Consider the following 21587-nt stretch of genomic DNA (forward strand, 5'->3'; position numbering starts at 1 on the left):
ACTTTGGGATTCAGAGTTAACTCTCCTGAATAAATTAACTTGAATTCCACTTTGCAGCCACTAGTATGCATTAATGCCTGCCAGGAATTATCCTTTATGATTTTTTTTTTCCTTTTGTACCAGGGATTGGACCCAGGGGTGATTAAGCACTGAGCCACATCCCCAGCCTTGTTTAATATTTTATTTACAGACAGGGTCTCACTGAGTTGTTTGGGGCCTTGCTAAACTGCTGAGGCTGGCTTTGAACTTGTGATTCTCTTGCCTCAGCCTCCCGAGCTTCTGGGATTATAGGGGTGCAACACTGTGCCCAGATTATGCTTTTGCTCCTTTCCTGTTTGTGTTTTTGGATTTGGGACTGAGAAGTCTGTACACTAAAAATCACACACACACACACACACAAGATGGCCTTGAATTTGCAATCCTCCTGTCAAAGCTACCCAAGTCACTGGGAATACAGGTGTGTGCCACCATGCCTGGCTAAAAATGATAATTTAACAGTAAGAACTACACTTACTGGGAATTTACTATGGACTAGTGTGTGCTTTTGTTTATTGTCTCATTCCATACTCAAGCCAAGTCCATGTATGAGACAAGTGGTATTGTCCTTTTCTAATAGATGAGTGAATTTAGGCATAAAAAGGCTTATATGACATCCAGGTTCACAAAGCTATTAAGGGGAAGCTCCATTCTTTGTGCCTCTGCTATCAGACCCCAAAACCTGTGTTCTTAACCATGTATATCATTGTCTCCAGGAAGGAAATCAGCTCTGGTGGGGTTCAAACTCATTTCCTAAATCTGAAAGCTCACGAGAGTTCCAGGGGCTAACTGAGGTCTGGAAGCCACTATGATCAGATTGTCACGGGTATCTCAATTATTTTCTTAAAATAAAAGGGAGGCTGTGGCTGTGGCTTAGTAGTAGAGCACTTGCCTAGTATGTGTGAGGCACTGGGTTCGATTCTCAGCACCACATAAAAATTAATTAATTAATAAAGGTCCATCAACAACTAAAAATATAAAAAAAATAATTTAAAAGGGAGGTTGGAGGGCTGGGATTGTGGCTCAGTGGTAGAGCACTCACTTAGCATGGGTGGGACCCGGGTTCCATCCTCAGCACCACATAAAAATAAAGGCATTGTGTTGTCTCCATTTACACCTTAAAAAAAAAAAAAAAAAAGGAGGTTGGAAGAGTCTTCTCAATCTATCTATACCCCCAGGCTTCTCTTCATCATATATTTTCCCTATTCTAGCTCTGAGAAAAAAGGAAGAGAGATAAAGGGAAGAGGGAAGGGGTTGGTGACTGTTGACCGGAAGTGAGTAAAGATGGGAAGAAGGAAAGGGTTTGGGAAAAGTTGTTGGAAGGCTGGTGAGACTTGAAAGATTCATCCAAAGGACAATGGAGGGAGGTTGTTTTTCCAGAGGACCCCTTTCTTCTCCTTCCCCTGCTCCATCGGTGAGGATTTGGGATTGGGGTTAGGGCAGAAGAAATAGGAAGAAAAAAGGAGATCCTCAGAGACCATTGCCTTAGTGAAGAGAGAAGCTGAAGAACATCTTAGATCCACGGTTCTGGGCTGGTGCCTAAGGAACAAGAGTTTTGAGAAAGGGTTAGAGTTGAAGCCATGGTCCCCTCCCCCATCTCACTGCTCCCCAGGAATATTCCATGGCAGTTAGGGGCCCTGTTCTGCTGAATGGTTTGGGGGCCTTTTCTTGGATCTGGAGCTTAAATTCCTAATAAGAGGCTCCCCATTATTTCCCAGACCCCAGGCCCTATGTTGGCAACTGACTGCTTGATGGAAATATTCAGAAGATGATGGACAAGTAAGCCAAGCAAGGGAAGGAGGAGATGGGATAGAGGAGAAAAGGGGTGCAAAAGAAGGGGGTCAGAGTTTCTAGGGGTCAGAGGAGAAAGGAGACCAACATCTGAGGCCTGGAAAGGAAGGGGGAAGGCTGGGAGGCAGAGTTGAGGTGAGCCTGGGGCAACAAGAGAGGATCTGCAGACCTCTGTCCCTTCTCCCAACAGTAAAAAGCAATCGCCCTCGGATCATCGCCGGAACTCGGCATTGCCCTTGCAATGGAGAATGACACATAGCTCCCGCTGGATGGCGCAGGTGGCAGCCTCAGAGCTCAGCCTAGTGGCCTTCATCTTCATGCTGATTATGGTCTTCTCCAAGACATGGTTACACCCCTCCGGGAGCCGCTTCTATAAGCGCTATCCCAAGGATATAAACAACATCATCCACACCTCAGTCCACGTCATGTCCCTGGGGCTGCTGTATACCTGCCCAGCTAAGAGCTGTTCCCAAGTAGAAAATGAGAAAGGTGAGTTCCGACTCGCCTCCTGCCTCCCGCAGCCTGCCTTGACCTCTGTCGTTGTTCCTGGCTATTCTTGTCTCCTTTCTCCAGGTCATTTTCATTCTTTGACCTGCAAGAGGACTCCTCTGTCTTTGAAACCTCCAAGGATTATTTTCCCACTCCACCCTGGAGAAATCAATTTGCTTGACCCCAGGGAAAAGGCACTGTTTTAGATAAGATCCAGAGCCAGGTCTGTGCTTATATAAATATTGTGGGAGTGTGGACTCAACCCTTATAAATCACTCATGAATCATGGAATCCACCAAGGAGGGCTTGGAGGTGGGGGTCTCCTTCTTCTAAACTGGCATAATCAGAGCTTTTAGAGGACTCCCTGGAATGTTCTCTCCCACTCCCTGGTCCCAGTTACTTTTCTTCTGCCTCAGGCCTTGTTTCTCTGAGCCCACTTTGGGTCTCAAGAACTTTCCTTTTTCTGTGGATGACTTCCTTGTTCTTTTCTTCCCTGAATTCTTCTACCTGCTTCATTCCTTACTTTAAAAATTTTATTATTATTAATTTTTTTTTGTGGTACTGGGGATTGAACCTAGGGCCTTGTGCATATGAGGCAAGCACTCGACCAACTGAGCTATATCCCCAGCCTATTATTATTATTATTATTATTATTATTATTATTATTATTTTGGTACTGGAGATTAATCACTGAGCCACATCTCCAGTCCTTTTTATTTATTAATTTATTTATTCCTTATTTTTTAATTAATTTTTATTATATATAACAGCAGAATGCATTACAATTCTTATTACACATGTATAGCACAATTTTTCATATCTCTGGTTGTATACAAAGTATATTTGCCCCAATTCATGTCTTCATATATGTACTTTGGATGATAATGTCCACCACATTCCACCTATTTCTAATCCTATACCCCCTCCATTTCCCTCCCACCCCTCTGCCCTATCTAGAGTTCATCAATTCCTCCCATGCTCCCCCTCCCTACACCACTATGAGTCAGCCTCCTTATATCAGAGAAAACATTCAGCATTTGGTTTTTGGGGATTGGCTAACTTCACTTAGCATTATCTTCTCTAACTCCATTCATTTATCTGCAAATGCCATGATTTTATTCTCTTTTATTGCTGAGTAATTCCATTATGTATAAATGCCACATTTTTTTTTTATCCATTCATCTATTGAAGGGCATCTAGGTTGGTTCCTCAGTTTAGCTATTGTGAATTGTGCTGCTATAAACATTGATGTGGCTGTGTCCCTGTAGTATGCTGTTTTTAAGTCCTTTGGATATAAACCGAGGACTGGGATAGCTAGGTCAAATGGTGGTTCCATTCTCAGTTTTCCAACAAATCTCCATACTGCTTTCTATATTGGCTGCACCAATTTGCAGCCCCATTAGCAGTGTATGAGTGTACCCTTTTCCCCACATCCTCGCCAACACTTATTGTTGTTTAATCCTCATAATATCTGGCATTCTGACTGAAGTGAGATGAAATCTTAGAATAGTTTTGATTTTGCACCTCTCTAATTCTAGGGATAATGAAGATTTTTTCATATATTTGTTGATTTATTGAATATCGTCTTCTGAGAAGTGTCTGTTCAGGTCCTTGGCCCATTTATTGATTGGGTTATTTGTTTTTTTTTGTTTTTTTTTTGTCTTCTTATTTTGAGACAGGATCTCATTAAATTGCTTAGGGCCTTGCTATGTTGCTAAGGCTGGCCTCAAACTTGCTTTCCTCCTGCTTGGGCCTCCAAGTAGCTGGTAGTACAGGGGTTTGTCACCATGCCCGGCCTCATCCCTTTCTCTTTCAAGTCTCATGCCCTCCCCTCACTCTTAGGAACTGAGTTTCCTTTCTCAGCTTGGGAATGACCAGAGCTTTGGATGCCTACTTCCATTTATTTATTTTCCTTAAAAAAAAAAAAGTATATGGCTATTATTTTCTTCTATTGTGAAACTAAAACATCTTTATAACAATAAATTTGGGGAAACAAAAATTATCATATTCACTTCTATTCCGTTTGTTCAATTAAATCCTCAGCCAATTGTAAAAGATAGGGATAATTATCCTTACTTTACATAAGAGAAAATTGGTTCTTGGATTAACTATCTTGTTCAGGTTCATACAGTTATTAGGTTGAACCACATGAAATAGCAATATTTGACTGCTTCTCACTTACAAAAAGCAATTTCGAATGGATGAACTTGATAAAGGCATGTATAGAATTATAACTCAAATGTGTCTGGTTTTAAAGCTCATGGAAACATCTCGCTCAGTGGTACTACTCAAAGATGACCAGGCTTTTTCTTTTTTTTTTAATTGAAAAATTTTCAATGGATTTTACATAGTTGTACATATGGTTCATTAATAATTTATATTATTTAACATTTTGTCTTCCTAATACATAATAGTTGTCCTTACTAGAAGTGATTATAATATTTAACCAATTTATCCTCATTCACTTGGTTATTTTATCTTCCTATTATTAGAAAGTTTATTTCCAGTTTCTTTCTTTCTTTTTTTAAAATTTGTATATCATGTCTTTTTTTTTCCAATTTCATATTTGAAAAAACAGGAGCAGGCTGGGGTTTAGCTCAGTGGTATAGTACTTTCTTAACATGCACCAGGCCCTGGGTTCAGTTCCCAGCACAGAAAGAGAGAGAGACAGAGAGAGAGAGAGAGAGAGAGAGAGAAGAAATTTTTTAAAAAGTGGGGAAAAGGAGCAACAATGTTTGTTAATTATGAAGATTTTTTCCCCCAATATTGAGAATTAATTCTTTGGGATAAATTTTCCCAGATGGTTTACAGGATCAAAGAGTACAAATATCTTATGACTCTTAAGAAAAAAAAAAAAACATATTGCTTTCAAAAAGTATTATAGATTGAGCCAGTTGCAGTGGCACACATTTGTAATCCCAGAGGTTCTAGAGATTGAGGCAGGAGGAATCACAAGTTCAAGGCTAACCTTGGCAATTTAGCAAGGCCCTAAGTAACTCAGTGACACCCAGTCTCTGGGGATATGACTCAGTGGTGAAGGGCCCCTGGGTTCAAGCCTTAATCACTCCCCACCCTCTTCAAAAGTATTACATGCTTGAGCATCCCTAATCTGAAATACTTAGGACCAGAAGTGTTTCCAATTTTTAATTTTTTTAGGATTTGGAATATGTACACTTAATGAGTTTTTCTTTTTCTTTTTTTGTACTGGGTATTGAACCCAGGGGCGCTTAACCACGGAGCCACATCCCCAGCCCTTTTTAAAATTTTTATTATACAGAGACTCCTTGAGTTGCTTGGGCCTCAATAAATTGCTGAATCTGGCTTTGAACTCAGGATCCTCCTGTCAGCCTCCCGAGCTGCTGAGATTACAGGTGTGCACTACCACACCAAGCCATAATCAGATTTATTAGGGAGGGATCTGAGTCTAAATACCAAATTCATTTACATTTCATGTACACTTAATACACATGGCATAAAGGTAATTTTATACAATATTTTTAGTATACACTTGCATTTTGACTGTGACCCATTATATGAGGTCAGCATAGAATTTTCCACTTGTGTTGTCCTGTCAGCACTCAAAACAGTTTCAGATTTTGGAGCACGTTGGATTCAAATTAGGAATGTTCAATCTGTAGGCTTCTACTAACAACATGTGAAAGTGCTTAATTCATTGTATGTTTGCCAGCCAAGGCTAAATTGAAATGTATAAAAATATAATATATAATATGTTTCTTATTGAAAACAGTGGCAGTTATTGTGGGAAATGCAGAAAATTTTAAGAAAGAAAATAAAAATCACCTAAGGTTTCCTTACATAGATATAATCACAATGGATATTATAATGGATTTCCTAAATTGCAACCTAAATTCAACAGATTCTGTTTTGGAAACCACACTTTGGTTGTAAGCACTTACTCATATCATTGAACAATTATTTTATAACCATTAATTTCAAAATTTATTTTATTAGGTAATATATGAACAGAGTAACCTTTCAAAAAACAGAGAAGATTATAAGATTATTCAGCCAAGTGTGCCACCAACCTCTGGCAGTCAGTCTCTCTCTCCATTTTCTCACATTTTTCCTAGAGAAGTTCTATTCAGAGACAAACTTCTGTTGTGTCACTTTTTTTTTTTTTTTTGGTGATGGGGATGGACCCCAGGGCCTCGCACATACTAGGTAAGTATGCTACTGCTGAGCTACACCCCCAGCTCTCATGTCACCATTTTTAATGAATAACAATCATTCAATCACTGTAATTTATTATACAAATCTCTTGAAAATCCAGGAGCTTGTCGGACATATCAATATCTCTGCAAATAAGATCTCTATAGTTAGATTTGGGTGATAAGTCCTTAACATAAATTCCCAGAAGAAGTGTGGCTGGGTCAAGGGGTCTTAACAATTCAGAATTATTTTGATATTCTGTGTCAGACAACTCAACAGAAATGCTACCTACCAGCAGTACGGGAGAGTGCCTCTTTTCTCCATGTAGTCTTCTATAGTAGGTATTATCAATTTTATTTATTTTTTAATTAAAAAAATTATGTGTGTGTGTGTGCTGGAGATTGAACCCAGAGGTGCTTTACCATTGAGCTACATCCCCAGCACTTTTTTTTTTTTTAATTTTTAAATTTTGAGACAGGGTTTTAGTAGGTTGCTTAGGATCTTAAAAAGTTGCTGAGGCTGGCCTATAAATCTCCTACTTCAACCTCTAGAGTCACTGGGATTATACATGTTAGGCAAGCACTCTACCACTGAGCCACAACCCCAGCCCTCAACTTTATTCTGATGTCTGCTAATTCAGTAGTTTTTAAAAATCAGGTTTATCAATTTATGTTGAGCTTTATATTTCAAATTTATTGACATTTGCATTTCTTTTTTTGAGAATTACAGTTCAAATCTGTCTATTTTTTTTCTGTCAAGGTATTCATTTTCACATGGAATTATCAAGCAATATCATGTCAAGAGCCTTGGCTTGTGGGCTCAGGATGTAGACAGTGCTAGAGCATTTTCCTAGCATGCCCCAAGTCCTGAGTTCAATCCCTAGTAAGGTGGGATGGAAATCTTGGCCTACTTAAAAAGTATAAGAGTTGTTCTACTGTTTTCACAAATGTGCATTTCTTTGGTTTATAAATGGGACTGAACATTTTCTCCTGTTTATTCATTTGATTATATTTTATCTTTTAGTGAATCCTGAGCTCATCCTATTTTATCATTTTCCTCAGACACTTTTAAGATATGGACGAATCACCCAGTCTTTGGGGTAGCCAAAGTAATCTTCAGCTTGGCCCTGGGGATAGGCTTCCTGCTCACCATCTGGTTGCACTTGCCGTACCTGCCCGGACTTCAGAAAGTGCCCGCCTTTGGCTTGATTGGAACCATCATGAGCTTCTGTGAAGGTGCCCCCCAGCTCTGAAAAAGGTCCTTAGTTCTCCTAACCCATGTCTTCCTGAGGGCACTTCTCCCTTCTTTGGGGGTGGTATGGGAGTTTTGGGATGATGGGAAAAGAGAACTGAGAGTTAAGTTACATCATTTCCCAGTCACTGGAGAGATGGAGTTGGAAGGGTTGATTCCTGTGAGCCTGGTGGGGGTGGGGATGGGGAGGGTGGGCGGTGGAGGGGGTGAGGTGCTGTGGGCTGTGTGGTCATGGGAGTTGTAGTTTGTGACTGTACTTCTCCTCTGGGATTCTCAGATGAATAAGACCTCTCTATTTCCTGCCTCACAGTCACCCTCATTTGCTCTGTCCTCCTGTTGTACCCTATTAACCTCTGGATCTTCGAGGTGAAGAAGAATCTGTCTGTTCCCCTTGGTTGGAGCTATTTCATTGGTTGGCTGGTATTTATCCTATATGTCAGTTGTGGTGAGTGGCCAGGAGAGCACTCAGGGAAGGAGAGGATGTGGGTGGGTCAGGGCAGAGCAAGTGTGGAGGGAAGGGGCAGGCAATCCCCAGGGACAGGTTCTTAGGAAACCTCATTTCTTGTCACTCTTCTTCCCACTCTCCAATTTCCTTTCCCCAGGAATCCTTTGCTATTTGAACTACAGAACTTTCCGGAGTGTGATTGTGAACCATCCCTCTCACACCGGGTCTTGCAGTATTAGTGGCGGCTCAGTGAAAGACACTCTGAATGATCAGACTATATCAGAAACCAACCAACAGAAGTTCCTGGATCGTGAGCAAAAGAATTATACATCTGCCAAGTTATCCATTCACCTAAATCCTTCTTATGACCATTCCCCCAAATCTTGAATGGGTTGGCCCTCAATTTTGTAAGAAATGAGAAAAGAAAGATTTGGGGCCAGCTCTGTACTCCTTTTCCTTGTCCCTGCCTTGCCTGTAGCTTGGATGATGTGAAATAAACTATCCAACTCTTCCTTATCATGTCTGTTGGTTGTTGAGATGAACACCTTTTTATACCTTTATTTTATTTATTTATTTTTATGTGGTGCGAGGATTGAACCCAGGGCCTCTCACATGTTGGGCGAGCATTCTACCGCTGAGCTACATCCCCAGCCCCAAATACCTTTTTTTTGTTGTTGTTGTTACTAGAGATTGACCCCATTGGTACTGTACCACTGAGCTATAGTTTAAGTTTTTTTTTTAATTTTTTAATTTTGAGATGGGGTCTTGCTAAGTTTCCCAGGCTAGCCTTGAACTTTTGGGTATTTTGGATTTTTGTATTTTCATGTATCTGTTAAATTTAGCTCATATATCTATTTTCAAAAGTCTATTGAAATTTTGATAGGGATAGTGTTGAATCTATCAATGCAGATAGAGTGTCGTCATAACAATATTTAAGCCTTCCAATCCATGAACACAGCATTTCTCTCCATTTATTTAGGTCTTTTAAAATTTCTTTCAGGGGCTGGGGTTGTAGCTCATGGTAGAGCGCTGGCCTAGCTTGTGTGAGGCACTGGGCTTGATTCTCAGCACCACAGTTAAAAAAAAAAAAGTCTCATCAACAACTAAAAAAATTAAAAATAAATTTTAAAAAATTTATTTCAGGACTGGAATATGGTGGCACATGCCTGTAATGCCAGCTACTCAGAAGACTGAGGCAGAAAGACTGAAATGTCAAGGCCAGCCTCAGCTACTTAGGAAGACCTTGTCTCAAATTAAAAGACTTGGAATATAGCTCAGGTCAATCCCAGTAAGGGAAAAACAACAAAACAATGTTTTATAATTTCCAATGGAAAGATCTTACACACCTTTCATTAGATTTTTTCTTAGGCATTGACTTTTTATACTGATATTAAATGCTATTAACTTTTACTTTTATAATTGATAATTGCTAACATATAGAAAAAACAATTGATTTTTAAATATCATATTTGCATCCTGCAATGCTGCTAACTTATCACTTCTAGTATATATGCTTTTAAGATTCAGTGAGGCTCAAAAAAGATGCTATAAGGCTTTCTACATATACAGTAATGTGACCTGTGAATAATGATGGTTTGGCTTTGTTCCTGATATTTATACTGTTTGCTTCTTTTTCTTAAATAGTGTGTGTGTGTGTGTGTGTGTGTGTGTGTGTGTATGTGTGTGGTGTTGGGGGTCAAACCCAAGGTCTCGGATGTCAGGGAACCAGCACTCTACCACCAAGCTACATCCCCAGACCTTCTTGTGTTGTTTTATTGGCTAGTACTACGATGCTGAATAGACTTGGTGAGAATAGAGAATAGACACCCTTGCCTTGTTCCTGATCTTAGGGGAATAGGGTTTAATGTTACATCATTAAATATGATGTTAGCTGTAGGATTTTTGTAGATATTCTTTTTTTATATTTATTTTTTAGTTGTAGTTGGATACAATACCTTTATTTTATTTATTTATATGTGGTGCTGAGGATCTAACCCAGGGCCTCCCGAGTGCTAGGCGAGCACTTTACCCTTGAGCCTCAACCCCAGCCCTGTAGATATTCTTTATCAAACTGAGGAAATTCCTTCTCATCTGTTTGCTAAATGTTTTCTATTTTTAAATCATAGGTGGATATTGAATTTTGTCATATGTTCTGCATCTAGTGAGATAAGCATAGTTTTTCTTTTATAAATATGATGTGTTTTTGCAAATTCTTTTGCAAATGTGTCTATAGTGTCAAACTAAACTGCTTTCCTGGGGTAAACCTTACTTGGTCAGTCATGTTTGAATTAACTTTAGTATAAATTGCTGCATTTGATTCACTGAAGTGTTAAGAATTTTCCTGGGGCTGGGGATGTGGCTCAAGCGGTAGCGCGCTTGCTTGGCATGCGTGCGGCCCGGGTTCGATCCTCAGCACCACATACAAACAATGATGTTGTGTCCGCCAAAAACTGAAAAATAAATATTAAAATTCTCTCTCTCTCTCTCTAAAAAAAAAAAAGAAGAATTTTCCTATCTGTTTGCATGAGGAATATTGGCCTATACTTTTCTTAAATTATATTTCCAATATTTTAGTTTTGGGTAGCAGTACTATGTTGGCTTCATAAGTTGAAAAATCCCTAAAATACAGCTCTTATTATATCTAGATCCTAGGAGTTCTTTGTCTCTGACTAAACCTTAACTCATATATACAAACGAAACCATATAGGTCTGCCATTGAGCTCATCATTGAGTTTTTTTTATTTTGGTTATTGAATTTTCCAGTTCTAAAATTTCCATTTGGTGGTTCCATATATCTGCTTTTTCTTTGTTGAGATATTCTTTTTTTTTTTTTTCCTCATTTGTTTCAAGCATGTTTGTAATTATTCCTTGAAGCATTTTTAGGATGGCTGCTTTAAAATCCTTGTTAAAAGATTCCAAAATCTGTCATCTCCGTGTTGGCATCTGTTGGTTAATTTTTTTTTATCACTCAAGTTGAAATTTTCTTTATTATTGGTATGATGTGTGATTTTGCATTATATTTTGGGCACTGTGTCATGAAACTTCAGATGTATTTAATTTTTTTTTTTTTTTTTTAGCAGGCCTTCTCTGACATTGTGTCATGGGGGGAAGGAAGTGTTTCTTTCTTACTAGTAGTGATACCACCGGTTATGGTTGACGAGTTCTGCTTCCCCACATGTTGAAGTTTGAACATTAGAGAAGCACACCAAGGCAAGCTTATTAACAGGGTTTATTTAAAAAGGGGTCACATAGACTTCTCCTGGAGGGAGAAGGGGGCCATAGCTGGTATCCTGGTATCCCAAGAAGCGAGGAGTTCTGCCCTTTTTATACATCCTAGGCTTACTTTGTTCTCCTGCCCTCTTCCATTATCTTTCTCCTTCCTGCTTATGTGACTAGGCATTTGACTAGGCCTAGGAAATGCTCGGTGGGATGGCCAAAAGGTGGGAAACAGGTGGGCTGAAGGGGGATTGGCAGGATAGAGCAGCCCAGGACACATCAATTAACAACCTTATAGCTCTCTGTAGGGAGGGGCAATTCCTGGGACAGGTTACCTTAGCCACAGGTTGGAGCAGGGGGAGGTTCTTGATAAGGGTGGAGGAAGGGCTCTGAAGGAATTAACATTTCAATCCCTCAGGGGACAGTCTCCAACTTGCTGGACTCACTCAAAATTGGACTCCTTGATCCGACCTGACTCGATTTACCTATCTATACTGACTGCCTGTCTAATTCTGGCTTCATTAGGTGGGAATGAAGGTCCATGTTCCCCATTTGACCTCCTTTGATGCTCTGGACAGAGGGAGGAGTACTTCATTACTGCTGGGCAGAGGGGGAATTTCAGGTTCCTCCACAAAACCTCCATTGACACCTCCCTTGGTGGGTGTGGAGGATCCTTGTTATTGCTCTCTCTGTGCCCTGTACTTGGGGTGAGGTGGAGGCACTTGTTACCACTGGATGACAGTGAAAGCTCCAGTTTCCCACGCACCCTCCTCTGACACAGGGAGGAAGAAGGGGCACATCATTATCAGTGGATAGGACAGAAGTCTAGGATCTCTTTGTGGTCTCCACTGCCACTGTGTATGTGGTGGGTCCCTTACCACCAGGTAGGGGTGAAATCTTGGTTCTCCGCTGGGTCTTCGTTGATACCACCCCAGCAGGAGGTGGGGGAAGGCAGGGGTATGTGGGAGGAGAGGCACCTTGTAGACAATTGGTTCTGTAATTTTTGCTATAAGTATTTTGAAGCTCTCTATTAAGTATATATTTAGGATTGTTATGTCTTTTGGATAAATTGATCTTTTAATCATGCTAAAACTTATCTTTTACCTGGTGCAGTGGCATATGCCTGTAACCCCAGCCACTTGGGAGGCTGAGGCAGGAAGATTGCAAGTTCAAAGTGAGACCCTAAGCAACTTAGTAAGACCAGGTGTCAAAATAAAAAAGAAAAAGTGTTGGGGGGGGGGCGCTGGGGATGTGGCTCAAGCAGTAGCGCGCTTGCCTGGCATGTGCAGGGCACTGGGTTGGATCCTCAGCACCTCATAAAAATAAAATGAAGATGTGTCCACTGAAAAACTAAAAAAAATAAGTAAATATTACAAAATTAAAAAAAAAGTGTTGGGGATGTTGCTCAGTGGTTAAGCACCTCTGGATTCTATCCTTAGTAACAATACAAAACAAAACAAAAAATATTTTTCTTCAGTAATGCTCTTGGTTTTAATTCTACATTGTCTGATATTAACATAACCATACATACTTTCTTATGTCTAGTGTTTGAAGGAGCTTTTTGATCCCTTAACTTCAGCTAGTCTTTAAAAAACTAAAGTGTGTTTCTTACAAACAGCTTGCTTTTTCCCCATTAAAAAAAATTGTGGGGGGCTGGGGATGTGGCTCAAGCGGTAGCGCACTGGCCTGGCATGCGTGCCGCCTGGGTTTGATCCTCAGCACCACATACAAACAAAGATGTTGTGTCCACCGAAAACTAAAAAATAAACATTAAAAAATTCTCTCTCTCTCTCTCTCTTAAAAAAAAAAAAGAACTAAAAAAAAAAAAAAAGAGTGGAGGCTTGATCAATAGGAGTAGTGTCCTTATAAGCAGAGACACCCAAGAACTCCTTATAAGCTTGTACTTTCTTCCCTGCCACCCACCTCTGAATATGCACCAAGAAGAGGCTATGTGGGGAAGTAGCTAGATGGCAGCTGTTTTCAAGACGGGAAGTGACTTCCCCAGAAAGTGAATTGGCCAGAACCTTGGTCTTGGATTTATGCCTCTAGAACTTCGAGAAAATTAATTCTGTTGTTTGTGCTACTCATTCTGTGAAGTCTTGTTATTGTAGCCTGAGCAGACTAACATGTGCATTCTTGCGGAATGCAGTCATTAGTATGAATTTAGCTTGGTTTTTATAAGCTACTAAGATTTGAGAGTTGTTTACTATGTTAGCATAACTGATTGATACAACTCCTTCGGCTAAAGGGAAGAGAGACTGAAACTGAAGCTGTTCTGCTTTATAAAGAGATCTCCAATATCCACATAACTCAATTTATGGACCCTGATTTGAATGACCGTGAGATAGCAAGTCTTGAGAGACTGTCATTCCATAAATGAGGACTTCTTATTCTATGAGGTCTGAATAACTAAAGAAACTAATAATCTTGACAGAAAAAGAATGGAAAGGATTTAAGATACAGCACAGGTATATAGCTGAATCCCTGACAGTTGGATTCTTGTTCCTTAATGTACATTAGTGTGTATATTCTTTATATCTTTGAAATCTTTGATCTAATATCTTAAAAAAAAAAAAACCACTCTTCAGTTTTATCATAGTTTTCTAAATAGACTCACTGTTCAGTTGGTGGGCCCAGCCTAATTCCATTTTAAGATTGGGAGCCATCTCGTCACAAAGTCATGAAAAGTTAATTTCCATTTTACTATAAATTGCTGAGATTTCTAAACTTGTTTAGAATTCCTGCCTATGCCTTGAACTCCTGCATGTCTGGTTTTCCCTGACCAGATAACAACCCTCTCTGAAACCTCAGAGGTGCCTCATAAATTCTGATATTGGGATCTAAATTTATTCCTTACCTTGAAATGTTAAGCCATGTAGATCATTAACCTACTATTTGTCTTTGTATTATGTTTGTCAAAATCCTCTTAGATGTAAGTTCTCAAGACACCCATCTTTGAAAACTTTTATGCTAAAAAACCTTTTTCCTGGAGATTTGGGGGGCTGTTCTCTGGCCTGGGATTTCGGATGAGACAGTTGCTGGTCAGCTGTTGTGTACACAATACAAGCTTGCTTTATTTGATTTAAAATTGGAGTCATGGTTCAACATAGTATACTGTTTACATTTTTGTATTTTTTTACAGTATGAGGACTAAACCCAGGGATACTCTACCACTGAGCTACACCTCCAGCCCTTTTTATTTTACTTTATTTTTATTTGTTCTACTTAGTTGTATATGACAGTAGACTGTATTTCAATTCATCATACACAAATGGAGGGCAACATTTCAATTCTCTGGTTGTATAAGATGTAGAGACACACCAATTGTGCAACCATATATGTACCTAGGGTAATGATGTCCATCTCATTCTTTATTTGTATTCTTGATACAGGGTCTTACTAAGTTTCCCAGGCTATCCACAAGCTTGTGATCCTCCTGCTTTGGCCTCCTGATATAGCTGGGATTACAAGTGTGCAGCCATCACATCTGGCCAGCACACTGATTTTCTCAGCATTAAAAAAAAAAAAAAAATTTTTTTTTTTTTTAAAGAAACCTCTAGGGGTTGGGTGTGGTGGTACATACCCGGAATCCTAGCAATTTGGGAGGCTGAGGCTGGAGGATCACAAGTATGAGGCCCAGCCTGGCAACTTAGTGAGATACTATCAAAACAAAAAGGTTTGGGGATGTATCTCAATCCTCAGGACCATACACACAAAATAAATAAATGAATGAATAAATATATAGAAAATAAAAATGACCTAGTGGTGCACGCCTGTAATCCCAGCAGGTTGGGAGGCTGAGGAAGGAGGATCTCTAGTCTCAGCAACTTAGTGAGACCTTATGTAACCCACTAAGACCCTGTCCCTAAATGAAAATATGAAAAAGAGCTGGGAATGGGGCTCAGTGGTTAAGCGCCCCAGGGTTCAATCCCCAGTACAAGAGAAAAAAGAAAAGAAACACTCCTTAGGGTTGTTAGTTAAAGACTGTAGGACATGGCTGTAGTTAAGATTAGCTAGCAAGGACTGAAACAAAGAAATATAAACAGAATAACTAAAAACCAAGTGCCTCAAGGATATGAGAAAACAAGACACACATATTTGCAAAACATCTGATAAAGGACTATTATTCAAAATATACAAAAAACTAAAAGCACAAAAAGAAAATGAACAACTCAATTTAAAAATGCTCAGAAGATCTGAATAGATACTTCATGAAAGATAACATACAGATGGCAAATAAGCATATGAAAAGATGCTCAACATCGTATGTCTTAAGGGAATTGCAAGTTTAAACCACAATGAGATACCACTATGTCTTTTAGAATAGTTGAAATCCCAAACACTGTTAACACCAAATACTGGCAAGCATATGGAGCAACAGGAACTCTTATTCATTGTGAGTAGGAATGCAAAAAGGTACAGCTACTTCGGAACACAGTTTGGCAGTTTCTCATAAAATGAAACATACTCTTATCATATGATCCAACTAGGTATTTACCCAAATGGATTGAAATCTTACTTCCAGCTATGAGTTATCTTTTGGGATCTGCAACACAGGGGATGCTGGGCTTGAACACAATTATTATTATTTTTTTTTTAGTACTAGGGATTGAACTCAGGGGTACTTGACTACTGAGCCACATCCCCAGCTCTATTTTATATTTTATTTAGAGACAGCGTCTGAGTTGCTTAGCACCTCCCCATTGCTGAGTCTGGCTTTAAACTCGCAATCCTCCTGTCTCAGCCTCCTGAGTCCCTGGGATTACAGGCATCGGCCACTGTGCCCAGTGAACACGATCATTCCTTTTTTTTTTTTTTTTCTTTTTTCAGTACCGGAGATTGAACCCTGGGGTACTTTATTACTGAGCTATATCCCTGTCCTTTTTATTTTGAGATAGTTTGTCCCTAAATTGCTGAGGGTCTCACTAAATTACCCAGGCTGGCCTTGAACTTGCAATTCTCCTACCTCAGCTACCCAAGTCCCTCGGATTGTAGGCATGTACCACCACCCCACCCTGCTTGAACACACTCATTCTTACATGGAATCCTGCTCCTCTGCAGACCAAAGAGCAAACTCCAAGTTACTACCCTGAATTCCCATGTTCAAAGTTGTCTTTTGTCCTTGGCAAGACCCTCCTGATACTTCTTTTTCTTAAAAAAAAAAAAAATGGGGTGGGGGGTGAACATAACTTCAGATTTACAGAAGTGTTGCAAGAAGAGTACAAAGAATTGTTGCATACTCTTCACCTAGATTCCTCAAATGTTAACAATTTCACTGCATTTACTTTATTTCTTTCTTCCTCCCCTTCTCTACTCACACTCTTCCACCCTGTACCATTTGGGAACAAATTGCAAACATGATGCTCCTTTACCCCAAAATATTTCAAAGTGTATTTCCTAAACACAAAGTCATTTTATATATAACTATAGTATAGCTTCCAAGATTAGGAAATTAATACCGATACAAAACTATATAATCTTCAGACGGTATTCAGATTTTGCCAATTGTCCTGATGATACTCATTATAACAGAAGAATGACCTGCATCATGCATTGCATTTGGTTACCATGTCTCTTTATCCTATTTTAACTGGAATAGCGTCTCAGTCTTTCTTTGTTTTTCATAATATTTATATTTCTTAAGAGCACAGGCGAGGCTGGGCACTGTAGTGCATACCTTTAATCTCATGTACTTGGGAGTCTAAGGCAAGAGAATACTAAATTCAAGCCCAGCCTGGGCAATTTAGCAAAAGCTTGTGTCAAAATAAAAAATAAACTTAAAAGGGCTGGGGCTATAACTCAGTGGTAGAGCCCCCCCAGGTTTAATCCTCAGTTAAAAAAAAATCCTGTCTAATATTTCTTGTACAAGAAACCCTCTATTACAAAGTAGGCAGAATGGAGATGTTCATCACCAAACTGCAAACAATCCTTCAAAATTCAGCTTATTTATGCTCATATTTTTGCATTTAGTAGTCTCTTTATTTGTTGGTACCTCCGAAGACCAGCACAATGCTTGACACATAGCTGGTTTTTATACATGTTGAATGAATAAATGAAATTGACAGGCTCGAGGAAGGGGTGGATAAGAAGGGCTGGAGGAGGAAAAGTCCAGGTTGATGATGGATTTCAGGTGTCCCTTCCTGATATGGAGAGCACCTGCATTTGCAGAGGAAGAAGAGGGGAAGCTTCCAGGTGTCTGGGCTGGTTTTCTCTACCCCACTTGCAGCAGGGAGACAGTATATCGGAATTGGAGGGCAGTTGTTTGATTACAGGTGAGCTGGGTTCCTTGTGGTCCCTACATTTAAGGCAGCCTTATAAAAATCACCTCTTTTTGCCACTGCATCAGGAGAAAGAGAGAGGTGATATGCTGGAGTGGAGAAAGGAGAAGAGAGGCAAAAATCTGGACACCGAAGGACTCAACAAAGTTAAGAGTGACTTATCTGTGCAAAACCCAGAGGAAATGCTCATCACCTGCTAAGTGTTTACCCTGTGATGTCAAGGAAAGTGCACAAAAGCGAAAGGAAATCCTAGGCCAAAGTTCTAGGTGTGGAGAAGTTCTGAGCAAGGAGCCAGTCAACAGAAAGGAGGTAGCTGTCAGAACAAAATAGAACAATATTTCACAAAGGAGTAAAATATCAGGGACAAAATTTAAATGGAACAGGGAAAATTTGATCTAACTCCCCCCTCCCCAAATCACAAACCAATTATAATTAAGAAAAGTAGGCACAAGACAAATGAGCTGCTGAAGGCAAAGTCTCTCATTAAAATGCAAAGCCAGTTTTCTCAGGAAGCTCCTATTTCCTGCTCACTTTGTTTGCTTGGAAAACACAGTAGAGTGGTCCATCTGGGGTAATTAATTCTGGGGTAAAAATGTCAGAACCTAGGTAAACAAAGATCAACACCAAGATAACAAAATATGAAGGAACAGAAACTAAAAAAGAAACCAAAGGGATAAAATTCTGAACAAAATTCAGAGGATTCCAGGGATAAACATGTTCTGTTGTCAATATTTTTGAATGCATGGCCTGGGAGGGCCCTTGTTCTTTCATATTTAAAAATTTTCAAGTTCATTTTTGTAAAACTTTCATAAAACCAATGGGAAGAGCTTTTTTTTAATGGTCTGTTGAACTAATGCCCTGAAAGCATGCAAAATAATTTGGAAGCAAGAGTGTAAGTTTTAGCTCAGGTGCTAACTCAAGATATTCCAATTCTTTGTCTCAAAAAACTACTGGAAATAGAGTCTCATAATATCAGGAGGAAATATTTTTCTTACCCAAAGCTGCAGAAAAGCAGATTGTATTCTACAATGGAAAGCCACAACCTAGTTATGAGAAAGTGGAAAATGAATAATGGTCACAAGGCATCACTCTCTGAGTCTCCCATCTTCTCTCACCATCTCAGAAGTGAGGACCTGGGCCCTGGCAGGGTTCTAGGAGAGACAGAAAACACAAAATAATGAGGCAGCAGTTTCTACCCTATGAACCGGTGCAATCATCTCTCATTTTATTTTTATTTTTTGGTTGTGCTGGGGATTGAACCCAGGGCCTGTGCATGCTAAGTACTCAATCTACCACTGATTTATACCCCTAGCCTATTTTTGATTTTGATAAGAAAGCCAAATTTGGCCTGGTGTTGTGGTACAGGCCTGTAGTCTCATAGACTCAGGAGGCTGAGGCAGGAGGATTACAAGTTTGAGGACAGCCTGGGCAACTTAGTGAGACTGATACTGAAGACAGAATTAGACAGGCAGTCAGTGTAGATAGGTAAATCGAGTCATGTTGGATCAAAGAGGCCAATTTTGAGTGAGTCCTGCAAGTTGGAGACTGTCCCCACCCTTATCAAGAACCTCCCCCTGCTCCAACCTGTGGCTAAGGTAACCTGTCCCAGGAATTGCCCCTCCCTACAGAGAGCTATAAGGTTGTTAATTGATGTGTCCTGGGCTGCACCATCCTGCCAGTCCCCCTTCAGCCCACCTATTTCCCACCTTTTCACCATCCCCCAGAGCATCTCCTGGGAGAGATAAGGGGAAGAGAGCAGGAGAACAAAGGAACCCTAGGAACATACAAAAAGGAACCCTAGGACACAGGACATATAAAAAAGGCAGAACATCTTCACTTCTTGGGATACCAGGTGACAGTTCTGCTTCTTCACATGTTAAAGTTTGAACATTAGAGAAACACGCCGAGGCAAGCATATAAAGCAGATTTATTTAAAAATGGGTAACATAGACTTCTCCAGAGAGGGAGAAGGAGGGTATAACTGGTATCTCCAACTTCCTGGACTCACTCAAAGTGGCCTCCTTGATCCAACCTGACTCAATTTACCTATCTATAATGACTGCCTGTCTAATTCTGACTTCAAGACCCCTATCTCAAAATAAAAAATAAAAAGGGCTGGGAATGTAGTTCAGCGACAGAGCACCCCTGGATTCAAATCCCAGTTTAAAAAAAAAAAAAAAAAGGGAAGCCCAAGTTTGGGTAGAATAAGTACCCAGGCTAGCCAACAGTGTGAGTTTATTTCTATCACCTCACACAAAACAAGTGTGACTGAAAAATACACCACCTAGACCTGATGCCACAATATAAAAGCTGCAAAGGTCCTTTGGACCATGTTATACCCCATCTTGGATGTCAGGATTAAGTCATTGTCCTGTGAGCAGTGGGAAGCCACTGAGGATTCTAGAGCAGGGATGGTGGTTACAAGCACTGATCTTGGACTTAAAAAAGACTTGGGATTGATTCTGGGGCTACTTATTAATTTTTCTGAGCTTCATTTCCTTCTTTATAAAAGACGAAGTCCTTAAAATACCTCGTCTATTTACACTCATTTCTTCAGATCCAACCCATTTTATAGGGTTGTGTGAATTAACTAAGAAAATGAGTTTAAAGCACCTGATACTGTAGATATAGCAGCATTCAATAATGTTGACTGCGGGGTCCTGCCCCAGCGGGATCCAGGGGGTCCTGAAGGATGAGTGGTGTTGGGTCCGCACAAGGAATGAGACAAGGAGTCATCCGTTGGAGCAATCTCCAGAGAGAGAGAGCTCTAAAACTGCTCTCTCTGGGTTTCTTTTTATTCTGCTTTTTCTCATCATTATGGGTACAGAATCATTACTAAAATGTGTCAATTTACAATTTCCAGATTTTCCCAGGATGTAACATTTCCTTGTTTAACAGATGCCAAATTACATAACCAGACTCTGTCTCCTAACCTGTCATTAACTTTTAAGTTTAAAGCACACCTGTACTTTGTTTCTAATCTAAGATCCCATCTAAAAGTCCCCTTATAATCATCTTATAATATATTCTAAAAGCATCTAAAAATGCCTACATTGATTCTCATAAAATTGGTTAAGCTGCTTTCTCAGAGAGTTCCCTGTTCCTTAGTCAAAGTACAGCAGTTCTTAAATCTTAGTAATCTTTAACTAAAAGGCAGGCTCTGTATGTCATTTCCCCTGCTGCTAACATTAACTATACTCATGATAAATCCCTGTGTAAAATAAAAGAGGGTCTATTAGAAGGGAAGTATATTTTTCTTAGCCTTTTCTCCCCTGGATGACTGCCATAAGCTATCCTTAATCAAATAGGTTACATAAGGTGGGCTTCGTGCAGTAGGTATGATACCAATCTGCTTAGGCTTGAGAGACTGAAGATATGAATTTGGATTCTTAGTTGATACAATCAATTGTGGTGCCTAGAGTTCCTATAGCATTTCCCAGAATGATAGTTGATATTTTTCTGTTTTGTCCTCAATGTCCTGAGAGATAATGAAACAGCCTTTTAAATCAGGAATCACCTGTTATAGTCTTGGTAAAATTTAATTTGGTTTAGCAATAAGTTTACTCATGCCTTCTGTTAGGTTTATGAGTATAAAATAAAAAGTCCCAATTACATACAAAACCGCACTTGGTTTCCCACAAGTGCAGCCTTGCCAAACACTTTCATCCTCACTGTGACCTTGTCAAGACAGTGGGAGGGGGAACACCTTCACCAGTTGACAATTATTGTGAGCAGAGTTTTACTTCCAGAAGACTCATTAGGCAGGTTGTCTCCTAGTGTTGCAAGGCAACAAGGAACAAGGTCCTGGGGTCGGCCTTTAAATGCATTTACTGATCAAAATGGATTCGGAGTGAGAAAGGGCCTTTATGTTTAGCAGTTGGGAATGCACTGGTGACCTTTGAGAGAGTAAT

General features: G+C 39.8%; 1 protein-coding gene across 1 annotated transcript; it reads left to right on the forward strand.

Annotated features, from left to right (window-relative positions):
- The first annotated feature begins 1804 nt into the window (after window positions 1–1804).
- Window positions 1805–8698, forward strand: Odf4 (outer dense fiber of sperm tails 4). Its single transcript, XM_048797931.1, has 5 exons — window positions 1805–1815; window positions 2018–2316; window positions 7548–7721; window positions 8048–8182; window positions 8340–8698. Exons 1-5 carry the CDS (start codon window positions 1805–1807, stop codon window positions 8567–8569), a joined length of 849 nt encoding a protein of 282 aa, XP_048653888.1. The 3' UTR covers window positions 8570–8698.
- Window positions 8699–21587: the final 12889 nt, after the last annotated feature.

Source organism: Marmota marmota, unplaced genomic scaffold, assembly GCF_001458135.2.
Source record: "Marmota marmota marmota unplaced genomic scaffold, marMar, whole genome shotgun sequence".
Lineage (NCBI taxonomy): Eukaryota > Metazoa > Chordata > Mammalia > Rodentia > Sciuridae > Marmota > Marmota marmota.